The sequence below is a fragment of the Hemitrygon akajei genome, chromosome 6 (genome assembly GCF_048418815.1).
Source record: "Hemitrygon akajei chromosome 6, sHemAka1.3, whole genome shotgun sequence".
NCBI classification, from domain to species: Eukaryota; Metazoa; Chordata; class Chondrichthyes; order Myliobatiformes; family Dasyatidae; genus Hemitrygon; species Hemitrygon akajei.
The window spans coordinates 168,752,648-168,767,132 of NC_133129.1; the positions used below are offsets into that span (position 1 = coordinate 168,752,648).

Genomic DNA, 14,485 nt, shown 5'->3' on the forward strand with positions numbered 1-14,485 from the left:
GAGAGAGAGAGAGAGACTTTATATTAGGAGGTAAAACACAAGCATGCCCTGGACCAAGGTAAAAACATGCACTATTTTCACAAACCCAAGCTCAAGCATGCACAGCAAACAAACACCACAGGTAGACAGACGTGTGAGCAATGGCTGCTTACCATCTTTGGAGGACCAGAGATGAGAGAAGCAGTCTCTGTTGTAGTGCTTAGTACCTGATGAGTCATCAAGGAGAGATTCTAATGTTAGATTCCAGATCAAGCAAGCCAACCTTTAGGGTCATAAAATGAGGTTAAGATGAATGGCACAGGCAACCAAGCATAGCGAGGAAATAAAACAAATAAAATTTAACTGGAGAGGTGGCAGAGCATATGTCACTGTAAAGAGGAATAAGGTAAATAGTTAACCACATACATCACATTTTCCTTGACGATTGTACAAAAGTACACAGAAATCTTTTAAGTACATGATAAAATTAGTCGAAGCAGGTTTATCTCTCAATTTAATGAAATTAAATTACAGCACCCCTCTCTGAACTCCACCAGCTCTGAAGATCTTTGCCCTCATCTTGAACACCTTGATTTATCCTACACCACTACTGACCTTGAACTCCGTCTTCGGATTCCTAGGCCTCAAGCTCTGAAATTTCCTTTCAAACCCTTTCCACCTCACTCACTTCTCCAAGATTCTCACCTTCTCAATCTGTCCCATTCTGCTGCTGTGTTACAATATCATTTTTAATCTGATTATGATTCTGCAAAGGATCCTGTATCGTAGAACAGCACAGGAACAAGGCTTTTGGCCCACAGTGTTTTGCTGAACTAACTAACTGTTTAACTAAACTAACTCCTTCTGCCCATACATATCCCTCCATTCTCTGCACATTCATGTGCCTTCCAAAGAATCATTTAAGTGCCTCCATATTAGTTGGCATGACTACCACTCCTGAGAGCATGTTTCAGGCATCCACCACTGTGTAAAATAAAACGACCAGCACACCTTGGAATGTAACTACAGTCGGCCCTCCTTATCCATGAGGGATTGATTCCGGGACCCCTCGCGGATACCAAATTTCACGGATGCTCAAGTCCCTTATTCAACCTGTTGAATGCGGTGGACTTTAGGACCTAGCAGAACCCCAGACTTTATTTAACCTGTCTCAGTGTGGTGGACATTAGGACCCGGCAGTGGAGCTCTGAATCTGCAGTGTTTCTGTTCACGAAAATAATCACGGATCACGATTGAAAATAAAGTGGAAATAATAAAGTGATCGGAAAAAGGTAAAATGCCGTCGGTCAATGATCGGAACAATTTTAAAGGATAAAGTGAGAAAGGCTCTGCCCCGATGAAAACTATATTTATTACTATATTTATTGAAAGCTATTATGATTAATTATTGGGTTTTGGGTTTTTGATCCTCCACATCAACCCGGCACGGTGGAGCGTGCACTCGGAAGTGGTCTGTCACTGGATCGAACTCGGGAACTTCCGTGAAACATAGCGCTGAAACATACGTTCTAAAGTGTTTTACATGCATAGAAAGGTAAAATATATACTATATGCTAAGACAAACATTTGACTAACTGACGCTAAATAATACCGGATGTACCTGTTCCAACTTACTTAGTAAGAGAAATTCCGATTTTTTCCGATCCCGATCCACGATAACCCACGCACATCCTCCCGTATCCTTTAAATCATCTCTAGATTACTTATAATACCTAATACAATGTAGATGCTATGTAAAATAGTTGTTACACTGCATTGTTTAGGGAATAATGACAAGAAAAAAAGTCTGTACATGCTCCAACGACAAGTGCTGAAAGAGCACTTCTGGGTTTTCGTGATTCACGGTTGGTTGAATTCACGCATGCGGAATTTGCGATTAAGGAGGGCTGACTGTATTCATAACTCAAGCACATGCCTTGTAGTATTAGGCATTCTCACCCTGGGAGAATGATACTCTATTGATGCCTCTCAATCTTATGAGCTTCGATCAGGCCTTTCCCTCAGCTTCTGCCTCACCAGAGAGAACCGTGCAAGAATGACCACCTCTCCTTAGCACTTAGGAAAGCTTTATTACATGACAGTCACAAATACATGCCATTGTGTTTCTAGGTATCAAGTTATTGTCAGTTTACAAACTAACTTGTAAAAAAAAAGGAACAATTAGAGTCACAGAGTACCACAGCACTGATAAAGGCTCTTTGGCCTACCTAGTCATTACCAACCTGTTTTTCTACCAGCACCTGGACATACCCCTTTCATGCATGTACCCATCTGAACTTCTCTTAAACGCTGCAACCAAACCTACGTCCAATATTTCTGCAGGAAGCTTGTTCCATACCCAAAAAACCCTCTCAATGAAGAAATTCCCCATCAGGTTCCCCTGAAATATTTCACTTTTCACCCTAAACCTATGACCTCTAGTTCTAGTCTCACCAAACCTGAATGGAAAAAGCCTGCATGTATTTACCATATCTAAAATAATGAAAGATCTCCATGTATTAGCTGATAATTTACAGTTAAGATAACTGATTCTAATTAAGGATAGATGATAATAACTGGCTTTGCCAGTGACTACAACCTGAAAAATAAATTTTACATAAGTTATACACTCAGTGGCCACTTTATCAGGTAGAGCCGTACACCTGTTCGTTAATGCAAATATCTACTCAGCCAATCATGTGGCAGCAGCTCAATACATAAAAGTATGTAGACATGGTCAAAAGGTCCAGTTGTTGTTCTGCCAAAAAATCAGAATGGGGAAGAAATGTGATCTGTGACTTTGATTGTGGAATGATTGTTGGTACCAGATGAGGTGGTTTGAGTATCTCAGAAACTGCTGATCTCTTACGGTTTTCACACAAAAACAGTTTCTAGAGTTTACAGAGAATGGTGCAAAAACGAAAAATCATCAAGCGAGCCGGAGTTCCATGGGTAAAAACAGCACATTAATGGAGAGCTCTGAATAGCCAGACTAGTTCAAGCTGACAGGAAGGCGACAGTAACTCAAATAACCATACATTACAACAGTGGTGTGCAGAAGAGTACCTCAGAATGCACAACGTATCGAACCCTGGGTTATAGATGCAGGCTACAGCAGTTTCCACCCCTGTACCTAATAAGGTAGCCAGTCAGTGTATATCAGCAACTGATTTTATCAGTAAATCCATGGCTAAGCTTAATTGGCTTTAGCTCAATATGAAAGAAGCACAATTTTGTAGAGTCACTCTGTGCTTCCATATCAAAGGTCATGACTCAAACCTTAGCAGAAGCCTCTTCTCTGACTTCATCTCAGACTGGAAAATAAAGATGGACAAGAAGTTAAATGGTTGGAGTATTTGCTGGAGACCTGAACTCACTGTATGGTTCAGATTCAGATGCAAGCTACCAACAAATAACTCCTTGGAAAAATCTCAAGCCCTTCCACATTAACAATTCACCAGCAACTTAGAAAGAAAAATGGAGATAATTGAAAGATACAACATGTTTAATCCAAGGGGTTATTAGAACATGGAAAGGCTACCAACAAGGCTATCAAAAAGCATGTTTATTATTTATTGTAATGCCTGCACTGTCCTGTGTACTTTATGCAGTCCTGGGTAGGTCTGTAGTCTAGTGTAGTTTTTGTATTGGTTTACATAGTTCAGTGTAGTTTTTGTATTGTTCATGTAGCACCACGGTCCTGAAAAATGTCTCGTTTTTGCTGTGTACCGTACCAGCAGTTATGGTCGAAGTGACAATAAAAGCAACTTGACTTGAAAGAAGCCAAAATATCAAACTGATGATCTATTTTATAGCACCAACATCAATGTATTGCGGGCCCTATATTGACTGCGATTTCTGTATTTGCTTTCAGAAGACTGAAGTATTTTGGAGCCTGTCTAATCCGGATCAACTACTGCTTGAGCAACCAAGACTGCAGAGAGAAAATAAAAACCTCCATGCTCATTCTTTTTGGCTGCTTCATCCTGAAGGAATACAGAACTAGAGAATGTGGATGAGCACAGAGTCTTTAATCTGAAGGCAATTTCAGATTAGGGATGGCGGTGTGGAAATATGTCTCTACCAAAAGAGTTGTAGGGCTTTCCCACCACCATCCTGTAGGTCACTCTTGGGCAAGGTGTAGTACTTACTTAGCCACCACCCACCACCACCTTCCCTTCCCACAAATCAGGGCCACATGAAGCCATGGGACCAAGGTGGTGGATGGTCGTACAAGCAGCTGGTGCATATCACAAGTCCTGGTTATGTGACCACTGACGCCAGGGAAACAGTCTCTGAAGAGTATTGAGAATGGCTGGATTCACCTGTCTTGTGAAGACTCTGCAGCCATGGCAAATCACACCTGTATAATAATTTGCCAAGAATAATCATGGCCATCGATAGACCATGATTGCCCACATCATACGACATGACACAAAGTGATGATGATGATTCAGGATTCAATCAGAACTTTTTTTTTTAAAACTTGATGCTTGCCAGTCTTTTGAAATCTTAACTCAAAGTGGTGAGTGCTTAGTTGCCGAGTACATTCAGGGATGATATCAACTGATTTTAGTATGCCAAGGGAACTGAGGATATGAGAATCATGCAGAAAATATAGAATACAGAACAGTCCAGGCCCTTCGGTCCATGATGTTGTGCCAACCATTTAACTCACACAAAGATCAATCTAACCTTTCCCTCCCATATAATCCTCCGTTTTTCTTTCATCCATGTGCCTCTCTAAGAGTCTCTCAGATGTCCCTAATGAATTAGCCTCTACCACAACCTTTGACAGCATGCTCACCTACATTCATTCATTCATCCACATTCTCTCTCACACACGCACACACAGCCCCTTTTCCCCATGCAGAGAGAATCAGTGTTGTGTATTTAATATTTCAGGGATGTTTGGGTAATATGGAAAATATATTGTTTGATTAAGCATTCTTTGTTGTTTATACAATTCAATACGAGTCATATGTAAAGGTACAGGAATACATCATTAAGCCACTGCATCATAAGTATGTGCCTCGCTTAAAAGTAAAATGAAACTTAAGTCACGTTATTCCTGGCTCCGCGTTTTTACTTCAATTAGTTTTGTGTCTTGGAGTTACAAAACATAACAGTGGTGATGAGGAAGATATACAATGACAAGAGGGGATGTGCAGATGCTGGAAATCCAAGCAACACACACAGAAAGCTTGAGGAACTCAGCAAGTCAGGCAGCATCAATGGAAAAGAGTACAGTCGGCGTTTCAAGCCGAGAACCTTCATCAGGACTGGAGAAAATGGTGAGGAGTCAGAGTAAGAAAGTGGGGGGAGGGGAGGAAGAACCACAAGGTGATAGGTGAAACAGTGGGGGGGGGGGGGGGTCTGGGGAGTGGTGGAAATAAAGAGCTGAGAAGTTGATTGGTGAAAAAGATACAGGGTTGGAGACGGGGGGAATCTGAGAGAAGGCCATGGAAGAAAGAAGAAGGAGGAGCACCAAAGGGAGGTGATGGAATGATAAGGAGATAAAGGTGACAGAGAGAGAGAAAAATGGGGAATGATGAAGGTGGGAAGGGGGTCATTACTGGAAGTTCAAGAAATCGATGTTCATGCCATCAGGTATGAGGCTACCCAGACAGAATACAAGGTGAAGCTCCTCCACCTCTAAGCGTGGTCTCATCACAACTGTAGAGGAGGCCATAGACTGACATGTTGGAATGAGAATCGGAATTAAAATGGGTGGACACCAGGAGATTTGCTTTCTCTGGCAGAGGAGCTTAGGAGCTTGGCAAAGTGCTCTCCCAATCTACGTCAGGTCTCACCAATATGCAGGAGGCCACACCGGGAGCACAGGATACAGCAGATCACCCCAACAGACTCACAGGTGAAATGTTGCCTCACCTAGAAAGACAGTTTGGGGCCTGAATGGTAGTGAGGGAGGAGGTGTAGCACTTGTTCTGCTTGCAAGGATAAGTGCCAGCAGGGAGATCAGTGAGGAGGGATGAATGGACAAGGAAGTCGTGTAGGAAGCAACCCTTGGCAGAAAGCAGAATGGTGGTGGAGGAGGGAAAGATGTGCTTGGTGGTGAGATCCCGCCGGAGTTGGCGAAAGTTATGGAGAATTATGTGCTGGACGTAGAGGCTGACGGGGTAGTAGGTGAGGACAAGAGGAACTCTATCAATGGCGGCATGGCAGAAGGATGGGGTGAGGGCAGACGTGCGCAAAATGGTAGAGATGTGGTTGAGGGCAGCTTTAATGGCGAGGAAGGGAAGTCCCTTTCTTTGAATGAAGAGAACATCTCCTTAATTCTGGAATGAAAAGCCTCATACTGAGAGCAGATGCAACAGAAATGAAGTAATTGAGAGAAGGGGGATGGCTTTTTTGTTTACAAGTAACAGGGTAGGAAAGGCATAGTCCTGGTAGCCATGACAGTCAGTGGGTTACAATGATTTACGATGAATTTGAATCAATAACCTACACGTAGAAGAAGAAGAAGAAGAAGAAGAAGAAGAAGAAGAATAGCCCTTAACTCGGCAGTGGAGTTATCGGGGCAACATCATAACAGTGTTTCCGTAGCAAGCTATTCTTGTTTTTATGAGGCCGAGTTGCTAGTTCGATGCTCAACCCGACTTGGATTCGAACTCGGGAACCTTTGCTCCAGAGTCCGGCGCTGATATTATTGTGCCACCAAGCGGGACCTACATGTTGAAGCATCACATTTTTTTTTAATGCTTGTAAAGAGAAAAGAGATGTTAAGAGTTTTTTTTTTAAAAAAGCATAGCACGTGGTTCCTTTGGAAAGAAAAGACGATTGAGTTATAAAAAAAGCAGAAAACTGATGAATACATTGGCTCATAAACAGTGAGTACAGGATGATAATAATCATAAGTTCTTAAAAAAGCAGGCTATATCCGAAAGATAGATATGCTTAATTGCATAAGAGATAACTAGATATTGTATTTTGAGCAAAATAAGCAGTATTTTGAAGCAAATGAAATAGCTGATGAGAAACAAGTACCAGTTTTACTAACTGCATTAAGTGAAAGAGCATACAATTCTCCTTTGAAGTCTAACTGTTCCAATGAAACCAGCCCAAATGAGCTTTGCTGCTATTATGAAAGTAATGCAGAATCATTTAGAATCAAAATGATTGTTAATGGCAGAATGCTTTAGGCCTCATAAGCAGAATCAAATGGAAGGGGCCTCCATTGCAGTGTATGTGACTGAAATGAGAAGATTGTCTGAGCGTTGTCAGTTCAGTGGATGCACTAAGAGATAGCTTAGTTTATGGAATCTTACAAGATAAACATTCAAAATTGTTTCTAACTGAAGCACAACTCCCATTTAAGAGAGAGGTTGAAATCACTGTATCAATGGAAACTGTATGCAGAGAAGAAATGGAATTGCAGTTAGGAATGAAGGGGAGCATAAACAAAATTGCAATGTCAAAGCAGAAATCTGCCTGGCCGAAGAAACTGTGTTATCGTTGTGGCAGGGACTCACATACTCCAGAGCAGTGCAGGTCTGAAAGCAAAACTTGCAGAAAATGCAATAAAGTTTAACACAGCCAAACAAAACAGCTTCGCTCTGGGGCCAAGGTGCAAAACAGTACCAACAGTTATACGCCGCACCATGCTCATGCAGCACAAATCAGATAGTAAGCACATACAAGGTAACAGTAAAATACAGTCACACAAAAAAATATGTAGTTCTAGACCCCAAATCCATGAATATTACAGCAGTCTGTCGTCAAACACAATATGGCTCAGATTCCAGATTGGATTCAAGCAGCACACTGTCCTTGGCACACCATCTCCAATGCTTCTCTTCTAGGTGGCTGTTAATAGGCGACACTGGGGCTTGAGGCCTTGTTCTTGCTACAACCAAAGCCTCGCAGTTTCCCCGTCATCTGCCAATAAATCAGTGAATTGGACTTGCAGTATTCCACGTTAACAATGTCCAACAGGGTCCACGAGGAGCAACTAAAATTGTTAGACGGTACACCGCCTTCACAAACCGACCCGTCTGATGCGTCTAATTCAGGTAGCATCATCAGCAACACAAAGTCCAGCTCATTCAGTTTTTCCACCAATGAGCAACTTGCTGATGGGTTAGACACGCAGCACTTTAAGTTCTTAATGTCTGGCCCTGTACCAGGTGCTGTGACCTAGCATGCAAATTAAGAAAGTTACTGGATGATGCTACAAGTGTTCAAGGGTGACACTGTTAAACATATAAAGGGTAAAATGGTGTTCAATGAAAATGCCATGCCCAAAGCCCGTCCAGTTCCTTATCTCATCCATGATCAAGTTGCCTATGAGCTGGATCACAAGGAGGCTGAAGCAACTCTTTCCAAGTTTGAGTAAAGCCCATGGACAACATCAGTGGTCCAGATGCCAAGAAGAATGGGTCCGTCAGGACTTGTGTTGACTTTAAGGTCACCATCAAACCAGTACTGAAAGTAGATCAATGCCTTCTGCCCAGGATGGAGGATACCTTTGCAATCTTTCTGAAGGGAAACGCTTCAGCAAAATAGACTTAGCCGAGGTCTACCTACAGATGAAGTTGGAAGAGTCCAAAGTGTTTCTCACTCGCAAATGGCTTTATTGCTATAATAGGCTTATTTTTAGAGTAGCACCTGTACCAGCACTCTGGTATAAAGTTATGGACCAATTGCTGCAAGGCTGTCCAGGCGCTCAGTGTTACCTGGGTGAATCGTTGTTACCGGTAAGGTTGACAAGGAACATCTCCAAAATCTCAAGACAGTTTCAAAAAGATTAGAAGATTATGGACTCAAAGCATGATGCAACAATTATGAATTATTTAAACTAAGCATCGTTTACTGTGGTCACACCAATGACACACAAGCATTATACAAGTTTGCTTAGAAAATTCAAGCAGTGGTGGATGCCCCAAGTCTAAAGGATGTGTCAGAGTTGTGGTCCTTTTTAAGATTAATCTTTTACTACAACAGATTCCTGCCAGGTCTGGCTACGGTGGTCCAACCCTTGAACTCATTACTACAGATCAGGAAGAAATGATAATGGGCAAGTCAGTGTGTGGTGGCTTTCAGACAGCTAAAGGAAATGGTGACATCGGACACTTTACTCATATGATACACTTCGGCCACTGAAGTTAGCCTGTGATGCCTCACCTGATGGTAGAGGTGCAGTCATGCCACATAAGTGATTAAAGTGAACTTCCCATTGCCTTTGCATTACGTTCCCTTGGTGCTGCAGAGAAAAAATAGGCCTTGATTCTGGTTTGTGGTGTAAAATGTTTCAAAGTTTACCCTCATTACTGATTATCAACCACTGGTGTCCTTTTTCAATCCACAGAAGGATGTTCCACTAACAGCAGCAACACAAATGCAGAGATGGGCTCTGTTTCTTGGGGATCACAATTACAAGATCGATTTGAAGAGGATGACTAAACATGGAAATACTGATGGATTGTCCTATTTACCCTTGGAAAGGAAATACCAAAAAAATTTACAGAAGAGGATACCACTCTTAAAACATTCGCCCTAATGCAAATCAAAAGCCTCCTTTTTAAGCACAGATGATCAAAAGGGAAAACAGAAAATACCCCATAGTGTCTCAAGTCTACATGGCCACCCAAAATATCTGGAATGTGCAGAGGAACTCCAGTTCCCCCACCTTTACCAGAAAAATTGCCCTTGATGGAGTTGTCTTATGTGGGGATTGAGAGTTGTGGAACCATTAAGACTGAGAGCTAAAGTGCTGGAGGAGCTATACTCCAGTCATCTAGGCATGGTCAAGATGAAAGCATTGGCTCGAAGCTTTGCCTGGTGGCCTGGGATAGATCAGCAGATTGGGCAGCTCACCTGGCACAGTTTGGGATGCCAACATGTCCAGAAGATGCCAAGAGCAGCGCCTCTCCATCTCTGGCAATGGCCTACATTGCCCTGGCAGAAGATTCATGTGGATTTTGCCAGACTATATACGGGCACAAATTTCTTGGTAGTAGTGGATCCAGCTAGAAAGTGGCCAGAAGTGTTCTCAATAGCCCCCATTACAGCCTCACACACTGATGAGAAGCTTTTCAAGGACTGGTGTTCCAGAACACTTAGTCAGTGACAATGGACCACAGCTTGTGATGGAACAGTCTCAGTTATTCCTGAAAATGAATGGCATAAGCCATATTACATCTGCACCTAGCTATAAATGGCTCGGCGGAAAGGTTTGTCCAGAGTCTAAAGAATGCACTGTGAGCGATGTCAGCAGAACACACTACACTGATACCAATTCAGAGGCCCACTAACTTCCTCCTTGCATATCACAATGCAGCACACTCCACAACCAATGACTCACCAGCTATGCTGTTCCTGGGTCAGGTTTGAATCTCTTCAGATCCAATCTCAGAAGGAGTATGCAGGTTAAACAGCTGAGGCAAATTGAGGGTTCCTCAAACAAGGAGATCGGATATTTACTCCTTGTCAAGCAGTCCTGAGGAAGGACGACAGAGAAGACCAAAACTGGGTACTTTGCAGGATTAAGGACAAGACTGGACCACTGTCCTACACAGCGGAGATTTTGTCTGATGTCATCTAGAGATGACAGATTGATCAGCAGAGGAGAGCAAAGACAATTGTTAGAGAAGAAAGGGGGCCAGTGCTGTCAGAACCAATGCCTGAAAACCCAAATTAACTCCTTCAATCACTTTGGACGAGGTCCCAGAACCTGAGATTAAAACAATCACAAGTTTCACCTGATCAGCAGTGTGTCCCCACTCCCTCTATCCATCAGAAAAGATGTTACCCCACAAGAGTAAGCAATTCTCCACAGCGATAAATCTTTAGCCCTGAATGGAACAATTTAAAATTTACTATGCTGTGGTTGTCTATATAGTAGTTGTATTATATGCTGTGTATAATATGTATATACACAAACAGAATACAATCCCCAACCCCCTCGCGCAGGCACACACCGCCCCATCACCCCCGTGCGCAGACACACGCACCGCCCCATCGCCCCCTCGTGCAAGCACACGCACCGCCCCATCCCCCCCGTGCGCAGACACACGCACCGCCCCATCCCCCCCTCGCGCAGGCACACGCACCGCCCCATCCCCCCCTCGCGCAGGCACACACCGCCCCATCGCCCCCTCGCGCAGGCACACGCACCGCCCCATCCCCCCCTCGCGCAGGCACACGCACCGCCCCATCGCCCCCTCGTGCAGGCACGCACCGCCCCATCACCCCCTCGCGCAGGCACACACCGCCCCATCACCCCTTCGCGCAGGCACACACAGCCCCATCACCCCCTCGCGCAGGCACACACCGCCCCATCACCCCCACGCAGACACACACACACACACAGCCCCATCACCCCCTCGCGCAGGCACACACCGCCCCATCACCCCCTCGCGCAGGCACACACCGCCCCATCACCCCCGCGCAGACACACACACACACCGCCCCATCACCCCCGCGCAGACACACACACACACCGCCCCATCCCCCCCTCGTGCAGGCACACACCGCCCCATCCCCCCCTCGTGCAGGCACACACCGCCCCATCACCCCCTCGCACAGACACACACTCCGCCCCATCCTTCTCTCTCAGACACACTGAAAACATGATCTCACTGAATAGTGGTAAAGGTGCAAAAAGGCATTTTGGTCTCCTCACATTTCTACATATGTATGAATGCAAGTGAAAGTAGAGATTTCCCTGGTGTTTTTAAAGAAAAGATTTGATACCTCATTCCAAATTCCCAGCAATAATTAACATGACTTTGGGCCTCCTTTACTTAAATTTCTACCATGTTTATATTGTATTGATGCAAATTGACCTGCGGGTATAAAGTCTCAAAACAACTTTAAGCTGCTTAACAGTTAAAACCACTGGACACCATTTAAAAGTGGGTTAAATGAGTAATTAAAACACTGTTGCAAACTGAAGGCTTTATTGTTGGAGGCTATTTTTTTAACTAAAAGGGCAATCCACCCACCTCTCTTTATTTAGGACATAGTAGCTTGCCGGCAAGGCATAATTGACCTCAACATCATCTACTTCTTTGAAAGAGTTATATTATGTTTGGGAATTTGCTGATGAGCACTTGCTCAGCGTCTTTAGCTGAGGAATGCCCCACCTCCAGTATAAAGCCCAGCACTGCGGCTGCCTCACTGCCTTCAAGCTTCATTCGAACCTGGAACAGCTGCAGCACGTCTGCGCTGTGTATGAAAATAGAGCTACTGGCAGTTCGTCAGCAGACGTTGGCACATACCTCTCTCTCACATACACACCACACAGTCATCTGACCCATCTTCCAGTGAAAACAGGGCATTGTGAAGCATTTCCGTCTGCTCAGTTCCAACCCACCACGTCTACTAGAAATGTACCCTCACTGCAAACCAAGGGTTCTTCAAAAATTTGTGACAAGAAATTCCACAGGTGCAGCTTTAGGTTAAGTCTATTTTCCTCCCCTTTTCTTAAATAAAAATGCACTGTGGCGAGCAGAGCAGCGGTTCGCCTGCTGGATTCCCGGGATGGGGGGAGGGGAGGCTGCTGTAAGAGGAGAGATGAGGTCGACTGGGTCTGTACTCTGCCTCATTTATAAAAGCAGGAGGTGATCTCATGGAACCATAGAATTACTGTGAGGCATAACTGAGTAGGTGGAGAGAAAAATCACTAACATGGGAATAATCTACAGGTGCTGAAAATCCAAAGCAACTAACAAAAAAATGGAGGAACTCAGGTGGCCAGGTCCTCTTACAGTTTCTCTTCTTACCTGCCCATCACCACCCTCTAGAGTTCCTTCCCCCTTCACTTTCTTCCATGATCTTCTGTCCTCTACTATCCGATTCCCCCTCTTCCAGCTTTTTATATCTTTCACTAATCAACTTCCCAGCTCTTTATTCCAACCCCTCCCCCTCTCCCCAGTTTCACCCATCACCTTTGCACTTCTTCCTCCCCTCCCCCACCTTCTTATTCAGACTTCTCCCTTCCTTTCCAGTCCTGATGAAGGGTCTCAGCCCGAAACATTTACTGCTTACCCTTTTCCATGGATGGAGAGCTGTTTGTTTCTTGTTGCTGTGGTGTCCACATCAGTTGTCCTCAGCCTCTAATGGAGGGGTTAACTGCTCAGGACACAGGTGGGAAGAAATCTCTTCACCCAGATAAGAGTGAATCTTTGGAACCCGCCAACCGTGGCAGCTTTGAAGATCATATGCAGAGTACGGTCAAATAAGAGGAGTTGATTTTTGGACATTAGAGGAATCAAGGGTTGGCGGTCAGTGTGGAGAGTTGCACTGAAGTGAGAGATCAGTAGCCGATGCAGCAGGCATTGATGACCAAAGGGTGTTCTCCAGCTTCTGCTTCCAGCATTCAATGTGTTAGAGCATGCTCTTTGTTTCAGATTTACGTTTTAAACATTTAATGGTTATGCCTGCACTATCATTTATAAATTGTGATATGTGGTTTTCAGAAATAAGGGATTTCAAGTGGGACTGTACATCTTCCATAGATTACCCTCCCCCTACCGATTGTTGACTGTACTTTTTTTCCCCCATAGATACTGCCTGTTCTGCTGAGTTCCTCCACAATTTTGTATGTGCTTCTCTTCAATGTTACTTGATAGGACAAGTATATAGGATACTGTTTCTAACCAAACAGATTTTTTTTTTATTGTTAATAACAGCTAGCTAATAGCAATGGCTGATGCAAATGTGCATCAGAGATCATCCCACATTGTAACCTTCACTCTTGAAAGATGTCTACATACCCAGTAATTATCACAGAGCCAACTGTGTATTCAGCCCAACTTATGAAATACCAGGAACAGATCTCATAAACTTTCCAGCCTGCATTGGAAGGACTAAATAGAGTGGACGAGGAGAGGATGTTTCTGCTAGTGGGGGAGTGTAGCACCAGGAAGCACAGCCTCTGAATACAAGGATGTCCCTTTAGAACAGAGATGAGGAGGAATTTCTTTAGTCAGAGGATGGCGAATCTGTGGAATTCATTGCCACAGACAGCTGTGGAGGATAAGTCATTGGGTATATTTAAAGTGGAGGTTGACAGTTTCTTAATTGGTAAGGTTGTCAAAGTTTACAGGGAGAAGGCAGGAGGATGGAGTTGAGAAGGAAAATGAATAAGCCATGATTGAATGGCGAAGCAAACTCAATGGGTCGAATAACTTAATTCTGCTCCTATGTCTCATCATCTCATTTTCTACCTGTAATCCACCTTTCTGCCCAGAAGAATTTCCTTCAGAAGAATGTCATAACCTGCCTCCATCTTAATCATCCAGTAACACATCCACTGTGATGAACTGCTTTGAGAAGTTGGCAAAGAAACACATCAACTCTTGCCTGTAGAGTCTCTTGGATCTACTCAAATTTGCCTGCTATCACAACAGCTGAACAGTAGATACCATTTCATTGGCTCTTCTCTCAACCCTAGGACACCTAGACAGTAGAGGTGCTTAGAAGTCTTCATGCAGGATTCCCTAAAGGTTAAGTTACAGGTTGAGTCGATGGTAAGGAAGGC

The 14,485-nt window shown here is 43.9% G+C and overlaps 1 protein-coding gene across 5 annotated transcripts in view; it reads right to left on the bottom strand.

Moving 5' to 3' along the window:
- ano5a (anoctamin 5a) overlaps window positions 1–14,485 on the bottom strand; it is a 179,110-nt gene that overhangs the window by 115,960 nt on the left and 48,665 nt on the right. For 3 of the 5 annotated variants that reach the window (XM_073049735.1, XM_073049736.1, XM_073049734.1), the window contains one exon: window positions 153–206. The exons of the other annotated variants lie outside the window; for them this stretch is intronic. In XM_073049735.1, the coding sequence (XP_072905836.1) occupies window positions 153–206 (54 nt within the window). The remainder of the gene's footprint in view (window positions 1–152; window positions 207–14,485) is intronic. 5 annotated transcript variants of the gene reach the window in all.